At 43.6% G+C, this 16,026-nt stretch overlaps 2 protein-coding genes across 3 annotated transcripts; both read right to left on the bottom strand.

Annotated features, from left to right (window-relative positions):
- Positions 1-4,066: 4,066 nt before the first annotated feature.
- Positions 4,067-12,106, bottom strand: LOC106563485 (U4/U6.U5 tri-snRNP-associated protein 1). 2 transcript variants are annotated; one of them, XM_014129116.3, is made up of 20 exons: positions 11,518-12,106; positions 11,055-11,109; positions 10,912-10,967; positions 10,657-10,783; positions 10,455-10,557; positions 10,262-10,339; positions 9,909-10,008; positions 9,634-9,779; positions 8,006-8,212; positions 7,685-7,794; positions 7,459-7,595; positions 7,222-7,346; positions 6,860-7,027; positions 6,534-6,644; positions 6,243-6,330; positions 6,044-6,134; positions 5,699-5,834; positions 5,470-5,559; positions 5,084-5,205; positions 4,067-4,300 (listed from the first exon to the last, which is right to left on the bottom strand). In XM_014129116.3, exons 1-20 carry the CDS (start codon positions 11,789-11,791, stop codon positions 4,282-4,284), a joined length of 2,343 nt encoding a protein of 780 aa, XP_013984591.2. In that variant the 5' UTR covers positions 11,792-12,106; the 3' UTR covers positions 4,067-4,281. The 2 variants fall into 2 exon arrangements, with proteins under 2 accessions (XP_013984591.2, XP_082814353.1); XM_082958227.1 differs by lacking the exons at positions 9,634-9,779; positions 9,909-10,008; positions 10,262-10,339; ... (3 more) ...; positions 11,055-11,109; positions 11,518-12,106 and adding an exon at positions 8,317-9,593 and having other exon boundaries at positions 8,006-8,213.
- A 587-nt stretch (positions 12,107-12,693) lies between these two features.
- On the bottom strand, positions 12,694-15,981 carry LOC106563486 (N-acetyllactosaminide beta-1,3-N-acetylglucosaminyltransferase 2). Its single transcript, XM_045690034.2, has 2 exons — positions 15,496-15,981; positions 12,694-14,782 (listed from the first exon to the last, which is right to left on the bottom strand). The coding sequence occupies exon 2, from the start codon at positions 14,774-14,776 to the stop codon at positions 13,439-13,441; it is 1,338 nt and encodes a 445-aa protein (XP_045545990.1). The 5' UTR covers positions 14,777-14,782; positions 15,496-15,981; the 3' UTR covers positions 12,694-13,438.
- Positions 15,982-16,026: the final 45 nt, after the last annotated feature.

Raw genomic sequence — 16,026 nt, 5'->3', positions numbered from 1 at the left:
TGCCTCTCAAAGCAACGTCAGCAAAATAACTGTTTATTGGGAGCTTAATGAAATGGGTTTCCATGGCAGAGCAGCCGCACACAAGCCTAAGATCACCATGCACAATGCCAAGCGCCGGCTGTGTAAAGCTCGCCGCCATTGGACTCTGGAGCAGTGGAAACGCATTCTCTGGAATGATGAATCTCGCTTCAACATCTGGCAGTACAACACTACCTGCCCGAATGCATACTGTAAAGTTTGGTGGAGGAGGAATAATGGTCTGGGACTGTTTTTCATGGTTCAGGCAAGGCCCCTTAGATCCAGTGAAGGGAAACCTTAACGCTACAGCATACAATGACATTTTGAACAATTCTGTGCTTCCAACTTTGTGGCAACAGTTTGGGGAAGGCCCTTTCCTGTTTCATCATGACAATGCCCCATGCACAAAGCGAGGTCCACACAAAAATGGTTTGTCAAGATCCGTGTGGAAGAACTTGACTGGCCTTCACAGAGCACTGACCTCAACCCCAAGAACACAATGGCCTCCATCATTCTTAAATGGAAGAATTTTGGAACCACCAAGACTCTTCCTAGAGCTGGCCACCTGTCCAAACTGAGCAATCGGGGGAGAAGAGCCTTGGTCAGGGAGGTGACCAAGAACCTGATGGTCACTCAGAAAGAGTCCAGAGTTCCTCTGTGGAGATAGGAGAACCTTCCAGAAGGACAACCATTTCTGCAGCACTCCACCAATCAGGCCTTTATGGTAGAGTGGCCAGACAGAAGCCATTCATTCCTCAGTCAAAAGGCACATGGCAGCCCGCTTGGAGTTTGCCAAAAGGCAAAGATTCTCCGGTCTGATGAAACCAAGATTGAACTCTTTGGCCTGAATGCCAAGCATCACGTCTGGAGGAAACCTGGCACCATCCCTACGGTGAAGCATGGTAGTGGCAGCATCATGCTGCGGGGATGTTTTTCAGCAGTAGGGACTGGGAGATTAGTCAGGATCGAGGGAAAGATGAAAGGAGCAAAGTACAGAAACATCCTGGGTGAAAACCTACTCCAATCAAGTTGTAGAAACATCTCAAGGATGATCAATGAAAACTGAGCTCAATTTCAAATCTCATATCAAAGGGTCTGAATACTTATGTAAATAAGGTATTTATTTAGTTTTAGTTTTTACACATTTGCAAAATGTTCTAAAAAACATATTTTTTTTGGTCACTATGGGGTATTGTGTGTAGATTGATGAGGAATTTTTGGGGTTGGTTCATTTTAGAATAAGGCTGTAAGGTAACTAAATGTGGAAAAGGTGAAGAGGTCTGAATACATTCCTAATGCACTGTACATACAGAGAATACATAAGTGACAGCTACAGTACTAAGCATTCTTAGCAACATGAGAGCAAATCTACAGCCAAGCCGCAGAATGAATGGTAAGTGACAGCTACTAGATTTAGTTATATACAGTTGAAGTCAGAAGTTTACATACACTTAGGTTAGAATCATTAAAACTCGTTTTTCAACCACTCCACAAATTTCTTGTTAACAAACTATAGTTTTGGCAAGTCGGTTAGGACATCTGCTTTTTGCATGACACAAGTCATTTTTCCAACAATTGTTAACAGACAGATTATTTCACTTATAATTCACTGTATCACAATTCCAGTGGGTCAGAAGTTACACTAAATTGACTGTGCCTTTAAACAGCTTGGAAAATTCCAGAAAATGATGTCATGGCTTTAGAAGCTTCTGATAGGCTAATTGACATAATTTCAGTCAATTGGAGGTTTACCTGTGGATGCATTTCAAGGCCTACCTTCCAACTCTGTGCCTCTGCTTGACATCATGGGAAAATCAAAAGAAATCAGCCAAGACCTCCGAAAAACAATGGTAGACCTCCACAAATCTGGTTCATCCTTGGGAGCAATTTCCAAATGCCTGAAGGTACCACATTCATCTGTACAAACAATAGTACGCAAGTATAGACACCATGGGACCACGCAGCTGTCATACTGCTCAGGAAGGAGATGTGTTCTGTCTCCTAGAGATGGACGTACTTTGGTGCAAAAAGTGCAAATCAATCCCAGAACAACAGCAAAGGACCTTGTGAAGATGCTGGAGGAAACAGGTACAAAAGTATCTATATCCACAGTAAAATGAGTCCTATATCGACATAACCTGAAAGGTCGCTCAGCAAGGAAGAAGCCACTGCTCCAAAAGCGCCATAAAAAAGCCAGACTACGGTTTGCAACTGCACATGGGGACAAAGATCGTACTTTTTGGAGAAATGTCCTCTGGTCTGATGAAACAAATCTAGAACTGTTTGGCCATAATGACCATCATTATATTAGGAGGAAATAGGGGGAGGCTTGCAAGCCGAAGAACACCATCCCAACCGTGAAGCACGGGGTGGCAACATCATGTTGTTGGGGTGCTTTGCTGCAGGAGGGACTGGTGCACTTCACAAAATAGATGGCTCATGAGGAAGCAAAATTATGTGGATTTATTGAAGCAACATCTCAAGACATCAGTCTGGAAGTTACTTCACAAAATACAGTTGAAGTCGGAAGTTTACATACACCTTAGCCAAATACATTTACACTTCCGACTTCAACAGTATTTTGTGAAGTGCACCAGTCCCTCCTGCAGAAAAGCACCCCCACAACATGATGCTGCCCCCTGTGCTTCACGGTTGGGATGGTGTTCTTCAACTTGCAAGTCTCCCCTTTTTCCTCCAAACATAAAGATGGTCATTATGGCCAAACAGTTACTGCCAAACGTTACTGTACTGTAGCCTGCATCACGTGCACACGATTTCACAACTTCACAGACGTCTTATCCCATACCAGAAAGCTCTAATTTAAGCAATAGTATGCATTAAAATAGCTACGATTGTAAAAGGATTGAAAATGCTTTTAGTGCCTTCCGCTACTTGCCCCCCGTCTCTCATTGCTAGTTGAGACTGGCTAGACATCGGTTTGGCTGATAGTGTTGTCAGCGGTTTCACTTACGTGAGACAATTGAGACAGGAGAATGCGCTCTGCAACTGCCTGACACCACCTGAGCAAAATTGATTAGACTTTAATAAGGAATGAACAATTATAAAGGGTGCGTTCGTAAATCCGCTCTGGCTATTTACTCCGACTCCAGAGCACTCCTGAGTGTGCCAGAGCGCAGAAATACTGATGAATTTACGAACGCTCTAAACACTTTGAATATGGCCGGTGTCAGTAAACGTCGGCAAAAATGTATAATTAAATTGTTGCCAGCAGCAGTTAGTCACCAATGCTCTGGATAACATAAAAACAGCCTAGCCATCTCTGCTAGGGCGAGTAAAATGGTGCCGCCTGGTTTGCTTAATATGGAATTTTAAGTGATTTATACTTTTACTTTTGATATTTAAGTATATTTTTGCAATTACATTCACTTTTGATACTTAAGTATATTTAAAACCAAATACTTTGACTTATTCAAGTAGTATTTTACTGGATGACGTTCACTTGAATAATTTTCTATTCAGGCATCTTAACTTTTACTCAAGTATGATAATTGGGTACTTTTTCCACCACTGGGTGTTCTCTCATGTATCTGGAAGTATCTAGCAAGCTAGCCAACGTTAGCCAGTTAACTTGGGCGCTTGACTGCCGTTGTGAGGTCAGAACGCTAACATCAAGCCCACTCCCCGGCCAGAGCGTCCAGTGTGCGCTCTGAACGCTCCGAGAGCGGAACGCTCTGAATTTACAAACACAACCAATGTCATTAAATAAAACTATATATAAGTAATATACACAACTGAAACTTTTTATTTCATGGTAATTTCCTATGTGGACCTGACAGAGACAATGCAATACATTGGCAATTGAATGTTCACCATTTTGGGATTTTGAAGCTCAAAACATTTTGTAATTTCATAATGCATTTGTGTACAAAAATAATCAGAACTGAAAACCGCTATTTTTTTTTTTAGAAATGCGAACTCAAAAAGCACTAATCGCTCAGCACTACTAGTCAGGTATGTACCTTCTCCATCAACTGCAAGCATTCACATGCTGCAAACAAATGAAGAAAATAAAAGGAACCAGACGAAGTCATGTCAAATCTTTAATGTATGTAAATAACAAATTATAATCATTGTAGACATAAATCCAGGGTCAAAAGCACCAACGACTTTCTTTACACACACAACAGTAATAGGAAGCTACTTGATTTTATTCAATAAGGAAAATAAACTTAACATCAGTTTGTCTGTGTAATGGTGCATGGCACACGTCCTCACTGGTCAGATCCCTCTTCTCAACCACATCTATTTGGTGATGTTGTTTCTGGGGAAAGAGGAGGTTTACAGACAAAGCATATTAAGAGGGAAACAGACAGTAGTGTGAAGAATAACTAGGTACATACTCAGTTCACATTCTCCTTAAAATTAAAAACATTGAAATGAAATACTCTGAGCTGTTACTTGCAACCCTACTCTGTGTAATCCACAGATGGGAAACTGATGGGGTGGGGCGGGGCCACAAAAAGAAAAGGGGGACACATTTTACCCAATCAGAACTCACGAGGGACCGCAGTGGCTCACGGGTCTGCATACCCACACATGCAGTCAGCCAGCCTTTTGGGGAGCCCCAAGTGACATTTTGTTGTAAAACGTTTTAGAGTTAATTTCCTGCACGTTTACACATTTTGCCATGGGCGGAGAGAAAGGTTTGCAGTTTTTAATATAACTGAGTGGGGGTGACTAACAGAATCAACAGGGGCCCGCCAGTTGGTCATTTTACCATGAGTCCTACAAAGTTCAGATAACTGGCCGCTAGACTAACTTACCAATTTAAAAAATGTTTGCAGACACGGGCAAATTGAGTATCTGGCAGTGACTGACAAGAGAGAAACTGCTGATGCACAACCAAATTTCAAAATGTCACCTTGTGTTTTCTACTATTCATATTCTCAACAGTAAGTTGAGACCCTGACTGAGTTCCTACAAAAAGGGGGTGCCAGTTGCCCATCCCAGGTCTAATCAATCACAAAAAGTGTCACTGTAATTAGACTACAAATACATACAAGACAGGGTGAAAGGAAAAATAAGAGGTTTGTAAAATACTCACGCATTCATGCTTTTCCCACTCCCACTCAGAACAATGTAGGGGGTTTTCTGTGACTTCTGTTTCTCCTGAAGCAAAGCAACAGTTCCTAGAGGGGTATCACTACTGCTCATCTTCTTCAGCAGCTGATAAGAGACAAGTGGGGGGGAGAGGTATTTAAATACATACTCGGTCAAACCACTGACTAGACTGGAGGCTTGCTAGGTCATATCCTCAAGGACGCAAATTGGGCAAACCCTGCAACATGAATATTCTATTAAGGCCTGAAAATAAAGTGTTATTCAATTGAAAGCCATATGCGATGAAAAGTATCAGATAAAATAATAAAGTTCAGATGTCAGTAAAAAAAAAGAGTTAAATCATCTTTGAGTGAGCGAAGTTAGACATACCGCTTCCTCTTCCAGCTTTTTCATCCTCCTCTCAGTCTTCATCTTGCCAGACCCCTTCCCATGAAACCGATGTGAGAGCTGCCGGAAAGCCTAGAGAAAGAATAGGGCTAGCGTGAAATATTCTCAATGAGCACCATTTACCTACATTAAAAACAGCAATTGACACATTTGACAAAAATCATCCTTCTGCATGTCAATGTTTTTAAGGGAATTTCAAATATCAATGTACCTCTTTGGGAGTGAGCTTCCGTCCAGATTCATCCACATACTCAATCTTGACGTCTGGCTTGTAGGCATCCTTCTCCTTGAAGTCCTGGGTGAAGCCTCTATATTCCTCCCTCCGACTGTACTTGTCATCTATAGTCCTAGAGTTGGAGAAACAAGGATAGAGTATTCCATGGAGGCTAACGGGTTTTCATACATTATACATGCGCAACCCAGGCTTTGAGCCCCCCAAAACATTGTAAATTACTAAATACATGCCATTTTATTTATGTTGAAACTTTTGCATTGTCTGTGAGAAAGTGGTGATTATTTAACTAGCATATAAGCACACAAAGTAGAGGTAGCTCACATCTTGTCCTCAATGCTGTAGTTATCATTGGGCAGGGCACCGGTAGGAGCACGGACACGGGATATCTTCTGCATTTGAGTGTCCAAGAGACCTAAGGGAGAGAAGAAGAGTATGAACGAAACTATGGTGATAAAAAACATGACAGTCCTTTTCTAAACAAATACTGTCAAAGTGGGGCTGTCTACCCCCAATCTCTTACCCTTATTCTTGCAGAGCGCCAAGGCAGCAGCCAGCCCAGAGTTGACAATGGGTTCTTCATCCAGGATGGTGGTCGAGGCTGTGGCGAACTACGAGATAGAAGTAAGAGCCAAGTCAAGCACATCCAGCTGACACATTTTCACTTCAGTAGTTCAGGGGGAAAAAGCTTTGCGTATTCTTATGGGTCATGGTATGTTATTCTCTATATTACCTACTAGAGGACTCCAAAATGAGCACTACTTGTAAATGCATGGGAATATGCATGAGACTACAAGGCAGTAGGATGACTCACATCAGGCTGCTTCTGCTCCTCATCCACGTTGACGATGCTCCAGCCAACATTCTCATCCCCGTCGGAGTCTGAACCGCCAGCGCCATCTCTCTCCGCCTCCTGCTCGAAATCCTACAACAGAAGAATATAGTTGATACAAGAGACAAACCAAGTGTTCAAGTGCAAACACACAGAGCTCATGGTTATTTCAATTCTCCCTACTGAGCACATTAGAATACAACTGGAATCGCTTCCTTGTTCATGAGGTGGTCATGTGCCAATTCTAATGATGTACATCTTTTTTAAATGAACAGTTAGCTATAGCCTGCCTCGTGCACTGTACCCACCATGATATCCTCCTGGTCCTCTCGGTTTCCCGACAGGCCGTAGGTGGGGATGTCACCCAGAGTTCTGCAGAACTCAGAGGTGGCATTGAACACAATGTTCAGGTTGTTCTTGTCTTCTTCATCGTCGCTGTCGTCCCCTCTTGCAAGCCCTCGGACCTGCTCTGCCACCTGAGGGCCAAGAGAGTGAGAACAATGTTTGAACATTTATTGGTGATTAAATATCACAACAGATTTGTTAGTAATCCACTCAATATTGCTGTTTTCCACTGTCAAAGGAGAGATCCTATCCTGTATACTGATCTTTGGCCACAGTGATATTCTAGCATCGTAAAGAGGAACAGCTCTGAACAGAATGCTCACACCTTTTCCCCAGAGTTTTTGAGCAGCTGTTTCTGTTTGAGTTTTCGCTGTTTCTCCAGCTGCTTTTGCAGCTCCTGCTCTGCCTCGTCCTCCTCCAGCACAGCCGGATCAGGGGGGGTGAAGTTCTCTGAAGGAAAAATAAAGAGTAAGTGTCGTCATAATATTGAAGTAAACCAGGCATGAGTGAACCAGACATGTATTTAGCTCATCACTAAACCACTAACAGATGTCTCCCTCACCATCGTCACTGATGTCCATGTCCGCCATCCTGATGTCATCTGACTGTTGGGGTACATCTAGTCCCGGTATGTTGACACGCTCCTTCACCCCTTCCTGGCCCTCCTCATCCAACTGCTTGCGACCCCGACCCCGTGCCCTGAAGAAGAGAGAAAGAGTCAGACAATTTTGTTTTTTTTAAGGGCTAATCTGCCATTCAGATTGAAGCGAAGCTGATGGGAGCAGAACCTGGAGCCAAAGTCGGTGTTGCGTGTGTCGTCTAATTGGAGATCATCAGGCAATGCCTTCTCCTTCTTCCTGATCTTCCTGACGCGCTGCTTGGTCTTCTTAAAGCCAACCTATAATAACAAAATAAGTAAGAACCTGTCTGTGAATAATGACAACAATTAACGATAACTCAGTGTGTGAACAATTCTCCAAAAACACACAGACTTAATATTCAAAAGAAAACACATTCAAGCATTACATCTGAGACAAGAGCAAACATATCCGAAGGACAGCTTCTAAGGCCCCCTCCAGAGCACCCCTCCCCACAGCCTCAGTCCTCACCATCTCCTGGGGTGTGTAGTACTCTGAGGCAATAGCGAGAGCAGGCATCTCCAGAGACTGGGCCTGGTTCCTCAGGGTCTCCCTGATGGCCTGGAGCTCCCGTTCCCGTTCCCCCTCAGCACAGCCCCCTTTGCTCAGCCGGAAACTCTTCTTCTTCTCTCCATCAATCTCCTCATCATACTTGCCCAGCACAGTGCGCGGCTTGAACTGCAGAGGTGGACATTGGACAGTGAGATTGAATTAAGTGGTGAGAGTGACATGATAGTATTTCAGAAATAATGATAAACGAAGTTGACACTTCATTTCTTCCCGTAACCATGTCATCCACACTCTCGTCCTCACCGTAAACCATGTCATCCACACTCTCGTCCTCACCGTAAACCATGTCATCCACACTCTCGTCCTCACCGTAAACCATGTCATCCACACTCTCGTCCTCACCGTAAACCATGTCATCCACACTCTCGTCCTCACCGTAAACCATGTCATCCACACTCTCGTCCTCACCGTAAACCATGTCATCCACACTCTCGTCCTCACCGTAAACCATGTCATCCACACTCTCGTCCTCACCGTAAACCATGTCATCCACACTCTCGTCCTCACCGTAAACCATGTCATCCACACTCTCGTCCTCACCGTAAACCATGTCATCCACACTCTCGTCCTCACCGTAAACCATGTCATCCACACTCTCGTCCTCACCGTAAACCATGTCATCCACACTCTCGTCCTCACCGTAAACCATGTCATCCACACTCTCGTCCTCACCGTAAACCATGTCATCCACACTCTCGTCCTCACCGTAAACCATGTCATCCACACTCTCGTCCTCACCGTAAACCATGTCATCCACACTCTCGTCCTCACCGTAAACCATGTCATCCACACTCTCGTCCTCACCGTAAACCATGTCATCCACACTCTCGTCCTCACCGTAAACCATGTCATCCACACTCTCGTCCTCACCGTAAACCATGTCATCCACACTCTCGTCCTCACCGTAAACCATGTCATCCACACTCTCGTCCTCACCGTAAACCATGTCATCCACACTCTCGTCCTCACCGTAAACCATGTCATCCACACTCTCGTCCTCACCGTAAACCATGTCATCCACACTCTCGTCCTCACCGTAAACCATGTCATCCACACTCTCGTCCTCACCGTAAACCATGTCATCCACACTCTCGTCCTCACCGTAAACCATGTCATCCACACTCTCGTCCTCACCGTAAACCATGTCATCCACACTCTCGTCCTCACCGTAAACCATGTCATCCACACTCTCGTCCTCACCGTAAACCATGTCATCCACACTCTCGTCCTCACCGTAAACCATGTCATCCACACTCTCGTCCTCACCGTAAACCATGTCATCCACACTCTCGTCCTCACCGTAAACCATGTCATCCACACTCTCGTCCTCACCGTAAACCATGTCATCCACACTCTCGTCCTCACCGTAAACCATGTCATCCACACTCTCGTCCTCACCGTAAACCATGTCATCCACACTCTCGTCCTCACCGTAAACCATGTCATCCACACTCTCGTCCTCACCGTAAACCATGTCATCCACACTCTCGTCCTCACCGTAACCATGTCATCCACACTCTCGTCCTCACCGTAACCATGTCATCCACACTCTCGTCCTCTTCATAGGCTTTGTAATCAGGCTTTTTCTTCTTCAACTCCACATTCTTCTCAGCATTTTCTTTGTCCACCAGACCCACATTTACAAGAACATCGCCCCCCTCTTCATCAAGCACACCTGAAAGACACACAAAAGTGCAATGAGTGGGTGGGCATGTACCACTATGTTTATGATGTGGGTCTGGCTTAATCATGGTCTTTATTAATATATTTGTGTGTTATTGGTAACATTTCAACCTGCTCTCACCTTTGTCTTGCAGTGTGAGAATGACAGTCTCCCCTTCATTAAATGACTCCATCTTGTGCTGCACAGTGAGACCCTTTAGGTCCCGAGAGCTGTAAGCGGCCTATAACAAAGACAAGCAGAAAAACATAAGACCTAGAGGCATTCTCTCACATCAGATCACTTGACGACTCAGTCTGCACAGAATCAAGACATAAAGTGCCTCCCTTAGGGGTAGTGACTTCATGGGGGGGGGGGGGGGGGGGGGGGGGGGGGACTGGCATATTGCCGGAATGCTGTTTATATTTAGCTTGCAATCACACAAAAACCAGTAAGTTAAGCAATTGAGATATTCAACACACGAGAGAAGATTTTACCTTCTTGGTCTGTCCAAACTCCTCCTCCACCAGATTGCTCACACCAAACTCCTCATCCATCTCCTGCAGAAGCTTGGCCTATAGGGAAAGAAAGGAAATAAAGGAACCAATTAAAAACTGAGTACAAAATAACAGCATGACTAATACACACAAACAGCCCTCCTCCTTCCCCCATGGTTCCCACCCTACTCACTCTCTTCTCGGCCAGTTCCTTCTCTTTGGCCATCTTCCGGCTCCTTTCAACCCAGGCAACAGTGTCATCCAGCCAGTCTTCTTCTGCTAAGGTCTTCACTTTCCTGAAAACCACAGCAGGAGAGGAAGAGAAAATGAATTGGATCACTAACTACTATAGTCCAAGTTGGTGTACGTACAGCCTTCCTGCCGTTAGACCTTACCCCAGTTTCTTATTGAGGAGCCTCTTTTCCTTCAGAGCTGCCAGTTTCTCCCTCATCTCTTTCTGCTGTTTAATATACACTGGGTTGATCGTCTCTGCAACAATTGGCTGCTCCTTTGTGCCGAGCTCTGGGGCAGCAGACAGGGAGGGGTGAGTCAGTAAAATTACAAATCAGCAAGTCTCACATGACCTCACTACTCCAAACATGGTTATCTAGTTCTAGTCAGAGAAGTAACATGGCTCAAGTTTGCCTCACCTTTAGTGGTGTCAGTCATTTCCAGAGGCTTCAGACCAAGCTTGGCCCTCAGCTTGCTGTTAGAAAGAAAACCAGGGAAGAAAGTTATTCAGAATTGACCATCATCAGTGCTCCATCATTCAATGTCTGTGTCTTTCACTTACTTTGTCTCTTCAATGGTAAGCGAGGCATCTCCACTTGCAGACTGTGGTGCAATTTCTAGAGGAAAATTACAATTGAAGTCAACAACACAGGAGAACAGCTGTCATCTTCGATGTCATATATGCAATAGGTCAGACTATATTTAAGCAATAAGGCCCGAGGGGGTGTGGTATATGGCCAATATACCAGTTAAAGGCTGTTCTTAAGCACGACAATGTGGAGTGCCTGGATACAGCCCTTAGCCATGGTATACTGGCCATATAGGTGCCTTATTGCCATTATAAACTGGTTACCAACATATTTAGTAAAAATAATTGTGGTATACATATTGATATACCACGGCTGTCAGCCAAATCATCACTCAGGACTTGAACCACCTAGTTTATAATTGAGTGTATTGCGCACTGATAGGATGTAGTTATGAATGTTTGTGTATGTGGATATCTGCATGACTGATGTATTTACCTGTGCCCTCACATCCGGACTCCACTTTTTCTTTCTTTACGCGAGGCTCCCCAGTACTCCTCTCCCCTTTACTGCGACCGTCTCTCTCGGAACCCCGTCCACTCCTTTCCTTCGATCTGGATCGTTTCCTTTTCTCCCGCTCTCGGTTGCTATCTCGTTCCTTGTCCCTCTCCCGGTCCTTATGACGGTGTTTTTTGTGTTCGCGGTGACCACGTTCTTCGGCATCCTTATCTTTATCACGGCCCTTTTCCTTGTGTTTTTTCGACGAACCCATCTTCCTTGTTATGTTCTATAAAAGTGCTTGCTAACTAGTTAAAAATAATAATACCACTAACTTTACCTCTCCGTATGCAACAGCTAACGTTTATATTCGCTAGCTAAGCTAACGTGCCAGCGACTGTTGACAGTCAGTAGACGATAAAGATTTTTTTTTAAAGTTATCTGGCTAGATGAAAAACGTTCAACTATAGCCAAAAACATTGCACGTAAAACCCCATCTCAGGACAAGCTACAACAAATTGTTTAAGCAAGTATTTACTTACGTGTGAACAAAAACACAAATCGCACTGGAAACGAGTGGACGACTTGTGAATGACCTTTTTAGATGTATTTCCGGGGTGAAATGAAACGTCACTTCAGAACAAAGACTTTTTGTTGTTGAATGAACTATGTGAGAAAACCGACTCCTGATACTTCCATCTGAAGTACACGAAGTGATTTCGTTTTCCCTGGATTGTGTTGAATAAGTCTATTTGCAGGTTATATTTTTGAGTTATATTTGTGGTTTTGATGATAGCCTACTGTTGTGAAAATACCAACTTCACACTGTGACATTTTGTTTGACACAGTGAAGTAGAGTGAACTAGGCCATGTTTTGTTGAAAATAAAAATAGAAGAGATAAGGTGAAAAATAACATTTTAAATGCATTTTTTTTTCATTTGCAAGTCTCATGATATATGATAGTGTGTCATACAAAATCTATGATTATGTTATTAAAAGGTTGTATTTTCATATACATAACATGCCACTTCAGAATAGCCAGCACAAATACCGTATGGTTAAATTGTAAAAAGCCTATAACAATTACTTCTCAATTTCACATAAATAAATGTGTTTCTATCTACATGTAAAATACAATTATTTATTTATTTGAACATCAAGCAAAAAAATTCAACTGACAGTTGAATTGATTTTATTGGAATGAAACAGACAAAAAATGTCTTGCTGACATGTTCTGAGACAAGTAAATTAACTAACTTAAGCACAGAGGATTGAAGCTATGGTCACCATGGCAGTGGTGGAAAAAGAGCCCAATTGTCATACTTGAGAAAAAATAAAGATACCTTAATAGAAAATGACTCAAATAAAAGTGCAAGTCACCCAGTAAAATACTACTTGAATAAGTCTAAAAGTATTTGGTTTTAAATATACTTAAGTATCAAAAGTACATGTAATTGCTCAAATATACTTAATTATCAAAAGTATAAATCTTCTCAAATTCTATATATTAGGCATGATTTTCTTGTTTTTTAAATGTACGGATAGCCAGGGGCTTACTCCAACACTCAGACAATATTTACAAGCAAAGCATTTGTATTTAGTGAGTCCGCCAGATAAGAAACAGTAGGGATGATCAGGCATGTTCTCTTGAGAAGTGCATGAATTGAACCATTTTCCTGTCCTGCCAAGAATTCAAAATGTAACGAGTACTTTGGGTGTCAGGGAAAATGTATGGAATAAAAAGTACATTCTTTTTCATTAGGTATGTAGTGGAGTAAAAGTTGTCAAAACATAAATAGTCAAGTAAAGTACAGATACCCCAAAAAACTACTTAAGTAGTACTTTAAAGTATTTGTACTTAAGTACTTTACACCACAGCCTGATGGCCGTGGTCTGGTGTCCCACCCTTTTATAGTTTCTTCAGCATGGTGAGGGTGGACTCTGTAGTCGCCTCCATAGTGTGAGCATCTCTTTAGGGTTTCGCTTATGAACCAGCAGCACAGAGCTGTAAGCACAAGGCTTCTCCCTCTCTGTTTCTGGGAGATCAAAAGTATAAAATCCAGGGTGATGGATGGGGGCCACCCCAAGTCTGTGGAGGCACATGCCCAGATACACATCATCAATGGGGAACAGATGCACCCTCTCTGACACTTGTCTCAGACGCATAGCAAGTGCACCAGAGTACACCACCCCTCCTCCACCTGCATATGGTGGGTATGCACCTTTGTAAAAACTCTCTGAGATATAGTATTTGGTGGTTGGCTGTCGGTTTGGCATTGCATTCTGAATTACATCCCCCACAAATAAATCCTTTATCTTCTCAGTTTTGTTCCTATCTGCGCTCCACATGCCGTTCTCCTCCCTCTGTTTATGCAGGTAGTCCAGGAGGGAACTTGTCCTAACAAAAACATCATCATCACCCTTGAAGACAAACTGTGCCCCTGGACAGTGGTTCTGAAGCCAATGCCAGAAAAGCAAATCTTTCAGGGTCAGGTTAAAGAAAGTGTCCCTGAAGTCCCACTGCAGGATGTCCCCATACTGCTGGCTCTCCAGCATCAGGAGGCCCCCAAGGTCTGGGTGAGGGCCCGTTGTTGAGTCCTGTCTACCCAGCAGAAAGACTGTGCGCACCAGCCCACCTCTCCCCCCGAGCTCCCCCTTCACCCAGCCACTTCTCCCCCATGTTTCCCGGATAGCCTGCCTGTTCTCAAAGTTACCCACCTGGGATTTGATGGCCATTAGCAGCATAGGTAGCTCCGGCCCAGTGCTTTCATTGCCAGCACACACTCTGGGCTGGTTCATGAGGAAGGGGTACACCCTGCAATGCATGGACTGGACGAATGACCTCATTTGCTCTGGCAGGGTATTGAAGTCAGGTAGGTGTGGCAGCCAGCACTTGTCTGGGCCACAGTCTGAGGAGACCTCCATCTCTGGTGGCTGAGTGCTAAGCCTTGTTATCATACCTGCAGTTGAGTTGCCCCTCAAAATGGGGTTATGGCGCCGGTCCCAGAGATGCTGAAGGTGGTTCCACAAAGCACTGTCCTCCAGGCGAAGGTTCCAGAAGGGGCCCAGGGGATGGGAGGCCAGTGCCCCAGAGTTGGCAGAGGCCCCTGGGGCAACAAAGTGGACAGGTAGGTGGGGAGGGGAGTAGGATATGGATACAAATATGGACACCATGATATAAACCAGGAGATGTCCCATCATCACACTGGGCATGAGGCAGAGGCACAAGATCGTTCCATTGCATCGGCATCGGGCCATTGGCTGCTGTATGCAGTAGGACATGAATAGAAAGAATGAAGAGAGAGAGAGAGAGAGAGAGAGAGAGAGAGAGAGAGAAATAGAGGAGAGAGGGCGTTAGCAACTCACTGGTAAAAAACATGAGCATATAAACAGGTTAAATGAAGAGCATAAGTAGTTATCAAAATGAGGTACTTTGTTTTATTAATGTGAGACCAATAAGGAGATACAGCCAGTCAGAACTAGAGGCAACTGCAGGTCTCTGAGGGTCAGTGTCCTAGGTGATGCTCCAGAGAGGCTTGTTATCTGTGCTTGGCCAAGGACTCAGAGCATCACACAGCCCAAGATATTTACATCATGTACCTTTCAACACAACATTGATTAGGAAAGCTGAAGGTATACCATGTTTCCTATTCCTCTCAAAGTTGGTGAAAATAAACTAACAAACATCCAGTTACCATAGATATAACAACTTCCATGTAATAGTCATTTCAAGGTTATTAACCCACATCGTTTTGTCTACATTTTGCTATTGTGAATGTATGTTTGCCATCATGAACCCCCCAAAAGATCAACAATCACATACAACTTCGAAGGTAATAATGAATACATTTAGATTAATATCCTAAAGACAAAATGTAGACCTACATTATTAGCTAAAATAAGGTTTCCATCACAACCGAAAACATTAGCATACTGTTGTTCATTTTAAAACAAGACTATGGTCAGGAGTAACTTACAAAAAGTACTGTAGGCTCAGGCGTGGAGAAGACGTGAGTATCAGTAGAGGAAAGAAAACGTTATTGAAGATCCATCAGTTTGACTATTCGATCCTCTTACGCTTTTCTGCTCCTTTAGTGATGGCTGTAGACTAGGTTTACAGTAGGGTCTTCTAAGTCGAATACATAATAAACTAATATTAAACATTGAATTAGAAAATGAACACCAGCAAAGTACAGTAATCGAGCAAGCTGCATAGGTTGTTCATAGGCTAGTCAACATCCCAAGATTTAAGAAAATCATGGCGCCTCATTTATCCATTGGTAGGAAAAGGAAAAACAAAATTGCCCATATTCTTTCCTACCGTCCCATTGCGTTGAATCAAAATAATTATATGAATTCTTAGCTTTGGTTGGCATTGTGTTCAATAAGTATCATTCATAGAGCTTGAAGAATGCAGGAGAGGCTCCGCAGGTGAATTCACCACAGGTCAGCATTTGCACATAAGTCATGGATGGATGGCAACAAGGTGGAAGGTAAACCACACCCAG

This window comes from Salmo salar, chromosome 11 (genome assembly GCF_965601325.2).
Source record: "Salmo salar chromosome 11, fSalSal1, whole genome shotgun sequence".
Lineage (NCBI taxonomy): Eukaryota > Metazoa > Chordata > Actinopteri > Salmoniformes > Salmonidae > Salmo > Salmo salar.
The sequence above is the reverse complement of the archived record's forward strand: the minus strand, read 5'-3'. Positions and strand labels throughout refer to the sequence as shown.

What these genes read in the sequence shown, in the direction of transcription:
- LOC106563485 (XM_082958227.1), bottom strand. Translation starts at nt 9,578, where the DNA reads ATGGTTTACGGTGAGGACGAGAGTGTGGATGACATGGTTTACGGTGAG. An exon ending in AGGAGCAGAAGCAGCCTGAT is followed by an intron (nt 6,331 to 6,533) that starts GTGAGTCATCCT and finishes TCTATCTCGTAG; the next exon opens with TTCGCCACAGCCTCGACCAC. An exon ending in TACAGCATTGAGGACAAGAT is followed by an intron (nt 5,835 to 6,043) that starts GTGAGCTACCTC and finishes CTCCAACTCTAG; the next exon opens with GACTATAGATGACAAGTACA.
- LOC106563486 (XM_045690034.2), bottom strand. Translation starts at nt 14,776, where the DNA reads ATGGCCCGATGCCGATGCAATGGAACGATCTTGTGCCTCTGCCTCATG.